Source organism: Sprattus sprattus (assembly GCF_963457725.1).
Source record: "Sprattus sprattus genome assembly, chromosome: 4".
NCBI classification, from domain to species: Eukaryota; Metazoa; Chordata; class Actinopteri; order Clupeiformes; family Clupeidae; genus Sprattus; species Sprattus sprattus.
Window position 1 is genome coordinate 33,241,590 of NC_137923.1, and position 13,427 is coordinate 33,255,016.

Genomic DNA, 13,427 nt, shown 5'->3' on the forward strand with positions numbered 1-13,427 from the left:
GAGAGAGTGAAAATATTGAAAAAAGGAGATAAAAATGGAGTGAAGAAGAGAGATTGAGTGTGAGAGAAAGTTGACTGAGAGAGAAAGATGGAGAGTTGTAGAGAAAAAAAATAGAGAATGGATGGTGTCTTAATGTTCCTAGTTACAGTTAACTTGAGAGGGACAGAGAGAGAAGACGTTCTTTGGATTTGGCACAGGTGTCAGTAAAGCACAGGTGCAAGCCAGTTTAAAGACCCTATTATGATGTCATAATGGCCCAATGTAAGTCAATGGGAGAAATTTATATTCGTTTTTCTTTAATATCTTAAAAAGTATAAAGTTTAGAAAAGTGAAAAATACATAGCATAAGTGTCGTTTACAAGACCTACGCGACAAAGTTTGAATGAAGTTTCTACGTTAAGCGGTTCGGGCTGAATTAATCGCAGAAAAAGGTAACAAGAATAAGAAGAAGAAGAAGAAGCCTAGGAATAACAATACAGGGCATTTCATGCACTGTAATAAGAAGAAGAAGAAGCCTAGGAATAACAATACAGGGCATTTCATGCACTGTAATTACTTGCAAAAACCTACCTCTCTCCTGGTAATCTCGTGGTGGGAAATCTCGCAAATCACGATAGTTCACATTTCCAGGATATTTCACATCGCCCTGATTGGCTGAAATAATGCAAGACGCTTACATTCTCCATAGCTTGCCCTGATTGGCTGAAATAATGTAAGACCCTTACATTCTCGGCCGTGATATTTTGTAGAGGGGTTACATTATTTCAGCCAATCAGGGCAAGCTATGGAGAATGTAAGCGTCTTGCATTATTTCAGCCAATCAGGGCGATGTGAAATATCCTGGAAATGTGAACTATCGTGATTTGCGAGATTACAGACACACACACACACACACACACACACACACACACACACACACACACATAAACACACACACACACACACCTACACACACACAAACCTACACACACACAGAGATGGGCAGTATTTCAATTACTTGTATTTGAAATACTAGTTAATTTACCTTTGAGTATTTTGTAATTTGTATTTGATAGGGCCGGTAAAAAGTCAAATGTAATTTGTAACAAAATACTTTAGAGTGGAGTAATTTTGTATTTAAAATACTCAAAATACTTTCTCCAGTGTTTAAGCAGAAGGAGATTTTTTTTTCTGTCGGATTCTACCACTAGACCATCTGATCTGCCTCTGAATGTCATTGTTGAATCAGGCATCAGTCAATTTGCCAAAAGTGGTGCTTCTTATCACCCCAGATCTCTCTCATTGAATCTCATGTTAAATCCATTTTTTACACAAAACAGGGCTGTGGTCGAAAACTTAGATAGCTGTCTTGATCCTTGTCAATTTATCTTTATTAGTACACCGACTAAAAGGAGGTTCTTTCAAAGAGCGAATCGAGTTGTTGCACTGAACGTTAGCCATCTTAACAGAATGTGACTTTATCAAAGCCGTATGATGTCCTTATACGCAATTACGTATGACGAAAGCACGGTGGGGATAGCCCTCCCGGAAACCATAGAGATTGCAATGAGAGCCCTGTTTTGTGAAGACATTAAAGTCACACAGCTGCTGCCTGCAAAAATATATATATACAAAATCAATCAAGTTGTTGTCTTTTAATAGCTTTGCTTAGTTACACTGACATTCTGTGACTGTTCTTCCATTTTTACTGGGTTCACCAGAGCTGTGTGTACATTATATAGCCCCGTAGCCAGGGCCCATAGACATATTTATGTCAATACGTTACGCCACTGAATAGCCCAAACCTGAATGTTCTGCTATACCAAATTGTGTGAGAACTGAAAATTCAGAAAAAGTATTTCCTGTATTTTAAAAATACAAAATACATGTATTGTATTTTGTTACATTTTCTGGCAACAGTATTTTTTTTTATTTTATTTTGATACATTCATTTGAAGGGTATTTGGTATTTTGTATCAAAATACATTTTGATGTATTTTTGCCCATCTCTGCACACACACACATACACCTGCCCACACACCTACACACACACACACAATCCTCCACACACAACTACACACACACACACACACACACACACACACACACACACACACACACACACACACACACACACGCACACACACACACACACCTAACTAAGTTGAGTTGCTCGCATGTACTAGGAGACCACGCTTGATGAGAAATAAGATGTTCAATTGGTTGCAATATGAAACCTTTCCGCTAGATGCCACTATTTCTACACAATGCATTTTTAAATCCTATAATCACTTTTATTTTGGTACATGTGTGTCTTAATGAGGCCGGAAGTTGAGCCAGCTGATGGGACTATCGGTGCTCACAAAACACTTTATCAAACCAAGCATGGAGAATAGCGTGGCAAGAATAAAGTCTTCCAAAGGTTGTATAGAATGATTTGTTTAACCGTGTTATAGATTAGTGTCAACATTTGTCCTTAAACGGATGTTTTATGTGTAGTGATTGTGTCCAAGCAACAGCCGTTTGAAACTGTCGTGCCAACTAACGTTAGCTAAATTAACTATTGTATCGTTAGCTAGCTGACGTAACGTTGAAATGTGTGTGTCGTAGATTGTTTTTATTTTGAAGAGTAACTCTGTGAAGTTTTGAATAAGATACGATAGATTGCGGTGTAGTGTAGTATCAGTGTTACTGCATTGGTGTTAGGTTGATCAGTTACCAGTACTCATGATTAGCTTGGCGTCACCAAACTTATAGAGGTAACATTGGATGTTTTCCAACAGGTACAAGAGTCACGTCAAAGACTGACGATGTGGAATATAAAAGGTATGACGATTACAAATGTTTGGGACGAGTATGTTCTGAGTTAGTCACATTTCACAGGGTGTGTCGTCTGTGGTGTCTTGTCACACACCTACCATAAGCATGCGTTTTGGGTGATCGGATCACAAGAGGATAGCTCTTGTACGTCAGTTCAAGCGTGGCGTATCCACAAGGTCTCGAGTTAATAGGCCCATATACATGTGGCAATGTAATCCGGTCAATTTATCGTATCGTATTCGCGTGTAGGTGTGAACATTTTTAAGGGAATCGGCTCTTGTCGTTACATGTCTACATGTGCAAAATGTGATCCGGTTACCTTGCCTCGGGCATGCGCAAAGACCACGGAGATGTGCTCCCACCTTGTTTGTTTACTAACAACATCAACGTGGATCCGCATTGTGCAAAGGCAGTGTAGTGGCTAAAAGTTCCCTTCTTTCTATCAGTAGGCTATATAGTTCTTAATATTTTCTTTGAATAACCACTCTCAGATGGAAAGAAAACGAGTCTACGCGTGGATGTGTTTCAACAACGGTAGAAAACTGTGTTTGCTCCGTCTTTTACTGAACTCATAATTGACAGTGGTATTAGTAAAGTTGAGACATGGGTACAGTTGATACACCCGCTGTAACAGTGTTAACCAGTATGTGAGTAACGTGGGTTTTATTAAAGCATAGCGTGTGTAATGTGTAGCTATTTCATTCCGTTTGTTAACCTTTCCGGCTGTCTGTATTTACTAACCAGCAGCAGACGTAAAGGATAGGGAATTAACCCCGAAGTTAAAAACATGTAATCTATTTTGGCAGCGGAGCATTTTACTCCCCTGCCATCTCGGAATGAAATAGCTACACAATACACACGCTATGCTTTAATAAACTCACGTTTAATGAGACACCAACAGAGGCACAACAGACAAGTCTTACCATTGAAGATCTTTTTGCACGCCGACGTTCGTTCTGAAACTGCATCCAACCATCCAGGTTTATCCATGTTGTTGTGGAGAACGAGAGTTGCATCAATCATATTTCATTAAAACTTCACACTCCTTACATTGGACATATCCAACAGCCTGATTAGAATCTGCATTGTCTACTAAGCAGAAATATCTCCATACAGTAGATTTCCCTTCGTTTAGTATAATTTTGAACTCTCCAGATGACTGTATTGCCCGCGCTCGCCAAGTGAAAATCCCCGGAAACAATGCTCCTCCTTGGGGAAAGCAAGGGCTAGCAAGAGCTAGCATAACTGTCATTCACATCCAATGGTAATGCTACCTAGCTAGGTATGCTAACTGTCGGTATCCATCGTTAACTCGTTAATCGTTAATACTCATGTCACTGGCTTTAATTTGAGAATGGCATGTTAGTAGTACATTTAATTTCAGAACAGTTGATTCATTACTGCTGATGTGTTACTTATATGTTACTAATATGTTACTTATTAGCAGCTAGCTACCTAGCCACTATGTGTTCCACTGTATTTTCAGTTAGTGATAGCGTCAAGCTATCTGTAATAGTTGAGTTGAGTTGAGCTCCAGTTAAGACCTACACTATTCCGTTTGACCTCACGGCATTCGTGTAGCATATAAACAACAAACCGAGTCGATTAGAGGTATAAAAAGTCGTGTAGATAACCTTTATACACATAAAATATGTTCTGCACATGAGACCAAGACTCCCCTGAGATCACTCGCTGTGAGTGAGCCCTGCCTTGGCACTCCCTATAAGAGGCTGGGGTCATCTCCACGCAGGCTGTCACCGCCGTCACATCGGCCTTATTTGACACGCCCTTTTCTGAGCTGAACGATCGGCGTAGACCACCTCTCTTGAAAGGCTCAGACATCGTCGGAAATACGACCGGATCACATTTAGGCGTGTGCTACATGAGGCAATTGTAAGCGCATTCCGAGTTTGTATCGGATCACACGCGATCTGATCGGATCACATTGACACATGTATATGGGGCTAATGACTCGACTTGTGATCGGATCTCACCTCCCAGTTCTATATGCCAATAATCACGTAACGTATCATTCATGTTTGCAAGAACCAAGTTCACGAGGGACAGTGTCCCAACTTCATTAACCATGCTCCCTCACTTTTTGAAAAAAGAACTCAAATCATTTTCATAATGGTTTGGAAAATATTTCAAACTCTGCCCGAGACTGCCACATTACAGGAGTGCAGACGCAAATGAAAAGCTAGAGAACAGTGGACATGTCCAGAGTGTAGCTACTTCTTGACACTGAAACCACAGCCCTTCTGACCACCCATCCACCAGAGGGGCCGCCCCGGCCATGTTGCTAGTCCAGAGAGCTTCAGCACCACCCAGCAGCAAAAAAACTCTTCTCAGACAAGTAATTTAGTACCTGTGTCTGCAGAGCTGCAAGGGGCTGGAGTTAAGTTAGAGACATCCGCTGAGAGAGAGAGCTACTGGAGCACTTCAAGTGCTGTTGCTGAAACTATGTTGCATTAATGTTTTTGAATATTGTTCCCATGTTAAACAGCACAGAAAGCAGTCAGAGTTGCTCAGAAAGTCTCAGAAATCACAGATTATTGGCCCATCAGATTCCATCTGAGATGCAAGTGCTATTTAACACAGGAGAATGATACTGGACATGTGCCAACAACTTGTCGATAGAGTCGAGAACTCATTCAAATTTGACTAATCCCAGCCAGCACATTAGAATCACAGCTAGCACCTTAGCATCACAGCTGTCCTCTTCACTTCTTTAGTTATTTGAAGTGGTAGGCGCAAACCCCTCACCTGATGTTGACATTTTTTAAATCATTGTAGGCGAGAGATCTTGAAGGAGCGACTGCAAGACCAGGTGGAGCATGAACGCAGGGCACAGCAGGTGACGGAGCGCTTACTGGAGGTGGCTGTATCGGACGACTTTCTTACTCGTTGTGTGAGTTCTATTTTGTGAATTGTGTAAAACCAGTTTGTCAGCTTTTTATAGTTACAGCCTTTTGCTGGAGTAGACCCCTCCCATTTTGGTACCCTTTAGTATTTGTTAGATATTTCACTTCCTACGGGTACATATGAGGCTCTTCAGTTCAGTTCAGTTGATTGAAATATTCTTTTGGCCGTTTAAATTAGTTTTGAGTTAGTATGAATTTATATTTCAAAACTGTGAACTTAGTAGTTGAGACTCATAAAAAAGTTGCCAATTAACATCCGCAATTGTGGTACACTTAAACACAAAGTATAGTAGCCAAGTAGTAACACAACACTTGTGCACACTGACTGCACTTTTATATTGACGTTAGTTGTCTCTATCCCCCCGTTGGTCAGTTGAATAACTTGCACTCACTAATATGAAGCTGAAGTCTTCAAATCTCTAGTAACATTAGTGTCTACATTGTGTATGTCATGGTAAGCATACCTGCATATAGTTATTTATGAAAATGTTAATTTTATATAATTCAGTGGTTCAATAATTAGTGGATCATTGATTTCATTTCTAGTCTGTCTAATCTAAACTCAATTCAATTTTATTTACATAGCGCCATAACAATACAATTGCCTCTAGGCGCTTTACAGAGCCCAGAGCCTGAACCCCCTCAGTGCATGCACAATGGCAACAGGGGCAAGGAAAAACTCCCTGTAAGGCAGGAAGAAACCTTAAGCAGAACCACGGCACATAAGGGGGGACCCATCTGCTTGAGGTCGGCCAGGTGGAGATAGGAAGGGGGGAAGGGGGAGGGTTGTGTGGCAGAAGGAGAAGGGAAACAACAGGGGTTGTACACAACCAGCATTTGGTCGATGGACATAGTATATATACAGACATCCGGTGGTAAATACATGATACAGGCAAGACCAGTTTGGACAGAGAAACATTTCAGTGGTGGAAATAATGTATATTGTATATAAATGCTAGCATAGGGTATGGGGTAGAGTAAGTGTACGGTAGGGCTGAACGATTTGGGAAAATAATCTAATTGCGGTTTTTCCACAAAATATTGGGATTGCGATTCGATATGCGATTTTTTTTCAATTTATCCTCTTTTTTTCCCAACAAAACGTACTGAATGATTTAAATATGACCAACATAATATTATATACATTTAGTGTAAAATATTCTTTCCCACATTTACATTTACCTGCTCATTTCAGAAACAAATCGGTGGCTTTGCCACTGTGCATCTAAGTAATTAAAGCAAAGTCAAGTATAAACACAAGGCATGCACTTTTTAAAGTGGCCTTATGCAGTAATTGTACTTCAGAGTTAGGGTTAGGATAAGCAGTTTTACCTTAAAATACAGCTTTGAAAAAATTGGGGCGTCACAATGACTTTTAATATGGAGAATCGCCTCTGTGCCATTGCCATACCAGGGTTCGTAGGCAAATGACTGCGTTATGTAGGTGTGCCTGAAGCCGCCCGGTTTTTACTGACTGTCGAACTAGTAAGTAGCTTATTTGCCGTCTTGTGTTGCACTTGCTTGATGTTTGACTGTGTTCGGACAGTTGTTGACTAACTAGTTTGTCATACTGTCAAAGTAAGCACATTTCAAGAGATTTTGCTAGTTTGAGCCACTAGCATCTTGTTAGCGATTAGCAATTGATCCGTTATGCTGTTTAAATCACTGTGTGCAAAATGTTTCATATTAAAAAAAAAACGGACGTTGTGGTTAGAAAATCGCGTTTTACCATATCGCGATTTAATCGCAAAAGCAATTAATCGTTCAGCCCTAGTGTACGGCAATGCAGTGGCGGTGGGTGCAATTGGCCGAGGGTTTCTCCAGGTAGACCGGGTGGAGAGACTACAGCAGCGTCCCATTGCGTAGATAGTCTAGATTAGATTAGGAGGGAAAGAAAAGGAAGAAAATTAGTGTGTAGAGTTTAGCTGTCCATATGCATAGATGAGGAGTGGTGGGGGTGAGGAGCAATGTTTCCACTTCCATCAACAATTGGAACATGCTATAAGGGAGAGAGCACATTTATGTTAGTAGACATCAATTTCAGCACTAGGCCTGATTAGGACAGCTGCAGTATTCAAATAGTCTAGTCCAGGGGTTTTCAACAGGGGGTCCGTGGCCCCCTGGTGGTCCGCGACGGCATTGCAGGGGGTCCGCGACATGAGCCTATGTTGATCAGTTCACCATTGTATTATTTTATTTTTATGAATTCGCTTTGATATTTTAACACATTTCCAGATTACTCTTGAATATAATGAAAATACCGTGTAGAATATCTGTGCAGGCGGAGGAGGCGTGGCGGCGGCGGTTACAAACACGCACGTGCGTGCAGGCACATCAGTGGGCCGCAAATTACTTTCTAGTCAGAATAGTGGTCCCCGGGACAAAACCCCTGGTCTAGTCTAAACTAGGACTACTCTAATTAGGACAGCTGCAGTATTCAAACAGACAAGAACACACACTATTCCACTGCGTATGATCATCCACATCCATTGGCTGCAAAGGGAAGCTCCGCCCGTGTGATTGAGGTGGTTACATGAGGCATTCTGGTTGGTTAATAACCTGTGTGATTGAGGTGGTTACATGAGGCATTCTGATTGGCTATTATCGGAATTATTATCTCATGTAAACATAGTGAGTGTCAACACCTGAAATGTAAATATTTAGAACATTAGAGTTCCTTGTTCTTCAACAAATGTCAAGTATAAATGTTGCATATTGAAACGTATACATGATAAATACTTTAATACGCATAACATTACTGCATGCTTTAAAAGTGATTTTAAGAGGCCAGAAGTCATGGATGACAAACCATTTTCTCCAGGCTCCCTTGATCACTGCTGAGAACTACCAGGATACTGTGGAGGAAAGGTCCATCGCCAAGCTTTGTGGTTACCCCATTTGTCCGAACAAACTTGACAACGTGAGTACAAAATGTTTTGTGCTGAAGACACAGTGTAGATAAAATGTGTCATTGTCGTTCTCATTGTCAACATTGACATGGTATTTTTTTGTTAGAAACATGAGTAAGTACAATATGCTTCATGTACCGTATTTTCCGGACTATAAGGCGCACTTAAAAGCCTTTAATTTTATCAAAAAACGACAGTGCGCCTTATAATCCGGAGCGCCTTATATATGGATTCATTCTGGTTGCGCTCTGTCAAAATGTTTAAGTACGACTTTGGTAAACTACAAAGCCGCGCCGTTTGCAGCATTACGGCTACCGTATTTTATATAAAACCTCGCACAGTACATTGCTTCTGACCACTGCTGGTCTATTTGCTGGTGACTCGGTGTTGGAAGTGCCTTCTCTACAGCTAGCTTGAAATGACAAGGGGCGCGGGGGACAGTTTACCTCTGGGTCTCCAGAATGGAACTTGTTAGGTTTGAATTTTAAGCCTCCATGGTCATAGGCATACTCATTATTCACATTTTTGTCATTGTGAGTACCGTCTTACTTTCACCACTGATGCTAGGATAGGCTTAGGCAAGTTATCTCTGGTTAAAACTAGCTTACGTTAGCTATTTGCTAGCTAGCTAGACAGCTATCGTTATGGTGTTCATTATCTGACTGTGTGTTTTTGCCAAACGTTCACGTTGTCATTTTAATCCATTAGCTACTAAAATGAGCACATCGATTTTTAAACCATTATTAAACTTAGCATTTTGATTGTTTAACAGCATTGCAGATGTTTGACATTGTCAGATAACTGACCAAGCAGCTGCGCTAGGACACTGCCCTGTCAGCATAGTAATTTGCTATGGAGTAATGCTGGTAGCGTTGCTCTCTATCCATTAAATATGGAATGTATTTCACGTGAAATGGCTGACCTTACATAAAACGGCAGTGAAAGACAAGCCTGGAGACAAACAGTAGGCTGCCTCTGCCTAAAGGAGGGGGAAGTGTGAGAGCATATCAGCATGCTAACGTTATACTTATTAGCAGCGAGGCTAGCTAGCTACTATGTGAACTATGTTTTTTTGCTTTATGCGCCTTATAGTTCGGTGCGCTTTATATATGGAAAAATATTGAAAATAGACTACCGTAATTCCCGGACTATTAAGCGCACCTGAATGTAAGCCGCCCCCTTTGAATTAAAAAAAAATACTTATTTTGAACATAAATAAGCCGCACTTGTCTATAAGCCGCAGGTTCCTACCGGTACATTGAAAACAAATTAACTTTACACAGGCTTTAACGAAACTCGGCATGACAAGAACAGTTAGTAGGCATGCAACGTATTAATATTTTACAAATATATAGCTTATTATAAGTGCTAAAGTGAACAATCGAGGATAAGTTAACACGCAGAAAGTGATGTTGTTCAAGAGCAGGATGATGACGATTTGGTTAAAAAGGGGGCACCGATCTGTTTGGAACCGGTTTGAGTTCAAAATATCCGATCTTGACCATAAAAGAATAAAAGACAGTTGTGTCGCCGTTTTGTGTCGCCGTTTTGTTTTAGTCAATTTTTTAGTCATATTTCATATTATCATTTTCACACACATAGGTAAGGTACATACAGTTGGCAGCTGCTAGCTTGTGATGAACTCGTATTAATATGTGTGAATATGAACTATTTCATACGAAGTTGCACAGGCACCCTGAGGGCTTATACCCCTTCCCATTATAATTTGATGAGTTAAATCGAGGATACTAGATGACTAGCTATCGTTTTATGCAACTGTAACTCTTCCATTGAAATCGTTTATGCTGAGGTTATTTAAAGTTCCCTTAGCTAGCACAGCAGTTCGATAACCAGTAACAACCAGGAAACACAACTTATGCTGCAGAGTTTAATTTTTCAAAATCATCTCACCATTGAAAAAGCAGTCTTGGGTTCTACGTGATTACAACCACTTGTGGAATGTTAAATGGCTTCACATAGATATAAACATACCTAAGAGAAATAATGGGAAATCGATAGAGCAAGGGCTCACTCTGATATCAATGTAATGTTAGCGAATATTGCTCATGCTTTAGTCTCTGCTCTTCGTCTAAAGCCAAATCTATTCTTGAGGTTCCAACATTTTTCAAAAGCAAGTTGGTTTTAAATGTGAGTTGTCGATCAAGTTATTTTCTGTCCCGTCGTTTGAAGCATACCTGTTAGCTCCGGCATTGATCTTCCATTATTTAACATTCACGTTTCGATTTAAAGTCCAGTTTCAGGTTCTCGCACGCCCCCCTCATTTAGGCAGAGTTACTGTTTGCCTACCCTCAGGCATTAAGCTTGTGAAAGTGGGAAAAATCCATAAATAAGCCGCGTCATTGTATAAGCCGCGAGGTTCAACGCGTGAGAAAAAAGTAGCGGCTTATAGTCTGGGAATTACGGTATTCATTGACAGTGCGCCTTATAATCCAGTGCGCCCTATAGTGTGGAAAATACGGTAATAGTAACACAAATGTTTCATGGAGTATCATAAGCCATTATTCTTCTAAGGCCAGAACAGTGATGGAGAGAGAAGAAAGAGAGAAGATGTTAAGCTCAATAGAGTAAAGATCAGAATGCTAGCCAACCATTGAGCAGAGAGATGTTGTCGTCGCAGGTCTGTGATGCAGGCTTATAATCCGTTATGGTCTGGATGCCCAGCCACAGGCTGCCCGTGTCTCTGCTGTCCTTGAAGTGGCTGTTTATCTTTGTTGAGTAGTCCTGTTTTGCTCTTCTGATGTCACGGGACAGGCTGCAGGGTTTTTCCTGGGTCAAAATGGCTCTTCGGTGCACCCAAAAAAAAATTCTATCACCGTATTAGCAGACATCAAAGTCTTTTTTTTCCCCTTTTCTTACATTTCATAAATAATGGAGGATATGCTTGAGGTTATCATTTTGCTTCCACTTTAAATCAAAATCGACAATAGGCTAATACAGTGGTTCTCAACCGGGGGTACGTGAAGGTAGTCCAGGGGGTACGTGAGATTTAAAAAAATATATTTAAAATAAGCCTCCATCCAAAAATCATTTAAAAATACTTATTATACGGCTCTTCAGAATGTTCCAAAATGTACGTTGATTTGTATGGGCCATATGTGGGTTAAATGTCTGCGTTCGCAGGTTTGTAATTCCTTGATATTCACTGCTGCGTAAAGTTTATCACCGCTGTCACTGGCAACGGGTTTTTTGCTTCTAATTCACATTGCATATCATTCCGCAAGTAGTCCGGTTAGTTAACGTAACGGAAGGTCATTGAAACTTGAAGTCAGAAGGTGGATTGCTCAGCATTTGCGTGCAGAACTATTTTTTTCTTAGCGGAAATCACGAAATGACAACAAACTCATTCAAAAGAGGTATTCTGGAGGAATGTCTTCTATCGTTTTGGCAAGTAACTGTATAATAAGCGCGATTTTTTTCGCGAAAACATGGAAGCTGAACACACACAACTGCTGCTGCACACAGACGTGCGTTGGCTCTCTAGAGGGAGAATACTCAAACGGCTGTTGAAATTACGATCTGAAGGACACCAGCATTTTAAACCTGTATGACAAGGTGGGAGGCTTCCCGAAGAAAGCAGAGCTGTGGAGAAGAGCCTCTGCACAGGGGGATTTCTCTCTAGTGAGGATGTGGACAGAGCTCCAGTCCAGTTGGTCATCGTGGGACATTAGACCAATTTGATTCAACATTTTAATTTTCAATTTCCTCCTTTCCTGACATGGAGGAGAAATCTACACAGCTGGATTGGGTGAAAAACCCATTTCTGTTGTCCGAAGCATGTGGAAGCTCTGTCACTAATCAGGAAACACTCATGGAAGTGTCATCTGACCGTGGACTCCAGATGAAGTTTGCCACATCCACACTCACACAGTTTTGGATGTGTGTGAAGCAGGAGCACCCTGACCTGGGAGAGAAAGCTTTGGAGCAGCTACTACCCTATGCCTCCACATATTTATGTGAGGCCTCCTTCTCTGCAATGACTGTGATCAAAACAAAGCAGAGAAACAGACTGTGCCTGGAGAAGAGCTTGATCACAGCAGTTGCCTCCTTGCCACCAAGACTGACAAAGATTTTCAGCGAAGCACAAGCACAAGTTTCTTACCAAAATGTAATTGCAAACGTACTCAGTTCAATGCAACAATATTCAATGTTCAATCTTCAGTGCTGACAGTTTAATAAATCAGACAATGATGGAATAGAGCTGTGTATAACATATTTTTTTTCAATCAAAAATGCTTTGCGCTGGTTAGGGGGTACTTGGCTGAAAAAATATTTCACAGGGGGTACAAAACTGAAAAAAGGTTGAGAACCACTGGGCTAATACATTGACAATAGTCCAAGCCCCATGGTGCTATCATGTATGGTTCAAAGATTATCAAGGTTTACCTCATATATACAGCCGCGGAAAAAATTAAGAGATCACTTCAAAATGATCAGTTTCTCTGGTTTTACTATTTATTGGTATGTGTTAAAGTAAAATGTACATTTTTGTTTTATTCTATAACCTACTGGCAACATTCCTACCAAATTTCAAATAAAAATATTGTCATTTAGATCATTTATTTGCAGAAAAATGACAATTGGTCAAAATAGCAAAAAAGATGCAGTGTCTTCAGATCTCGAATAATGCAAAGAAAACAAGCTCATATTCATTTTTAAACTACACAATACTAATGCTTTAACTTAGGAAGAGTTCAGAAATCAATATTTGGTGGAATAACCTTGATTTAAAATCACAACTTTCATGTGTCTTGGCATGCTCTCCACCAGTCTTTCA

The 13,427-nt window shown here is 40.5% G+C and overlaps 1 protein-coding gene across 4 annotated transcripts in view; it reads left to right on the forward strand.

Annotated features, from left to right (window-relative positions):
* The first annotated feature begins 2,314 nt into the window (after positions 1–2,314).
* Positions 2,315–13,427, forward strand: part of rpap2 (RNA polymerase II associated protein 2) — a 33,863-nt gene continuing 22,750 nt past the window's right edge. For all 4 annotated transcript variants that reach the window (XM_080836409.1, XM_080836411.1, XM_080836412.1 and 1 more), the window contains exons 1-4: positions 2,315–2,401; positions 2,763–2,805; positions 5,596–5,710; positions 8,545–8,643. In XM_080836409.1, the coding sequence (XP_080692535.1) occupies positions 2,323–2,401; positions 2,763–2,805; positions 5,596–5,710; positions 8,545–8,643 (336 nt within the window). In that variant the 5' untranslated portion in view covers positions 2,315–2,322. The remainder of the gene's footprint in view (positions 2,402–2,762; positions 2,806–5,595; positions 5,711–8,544; positions 8,644–13,427) is intronic.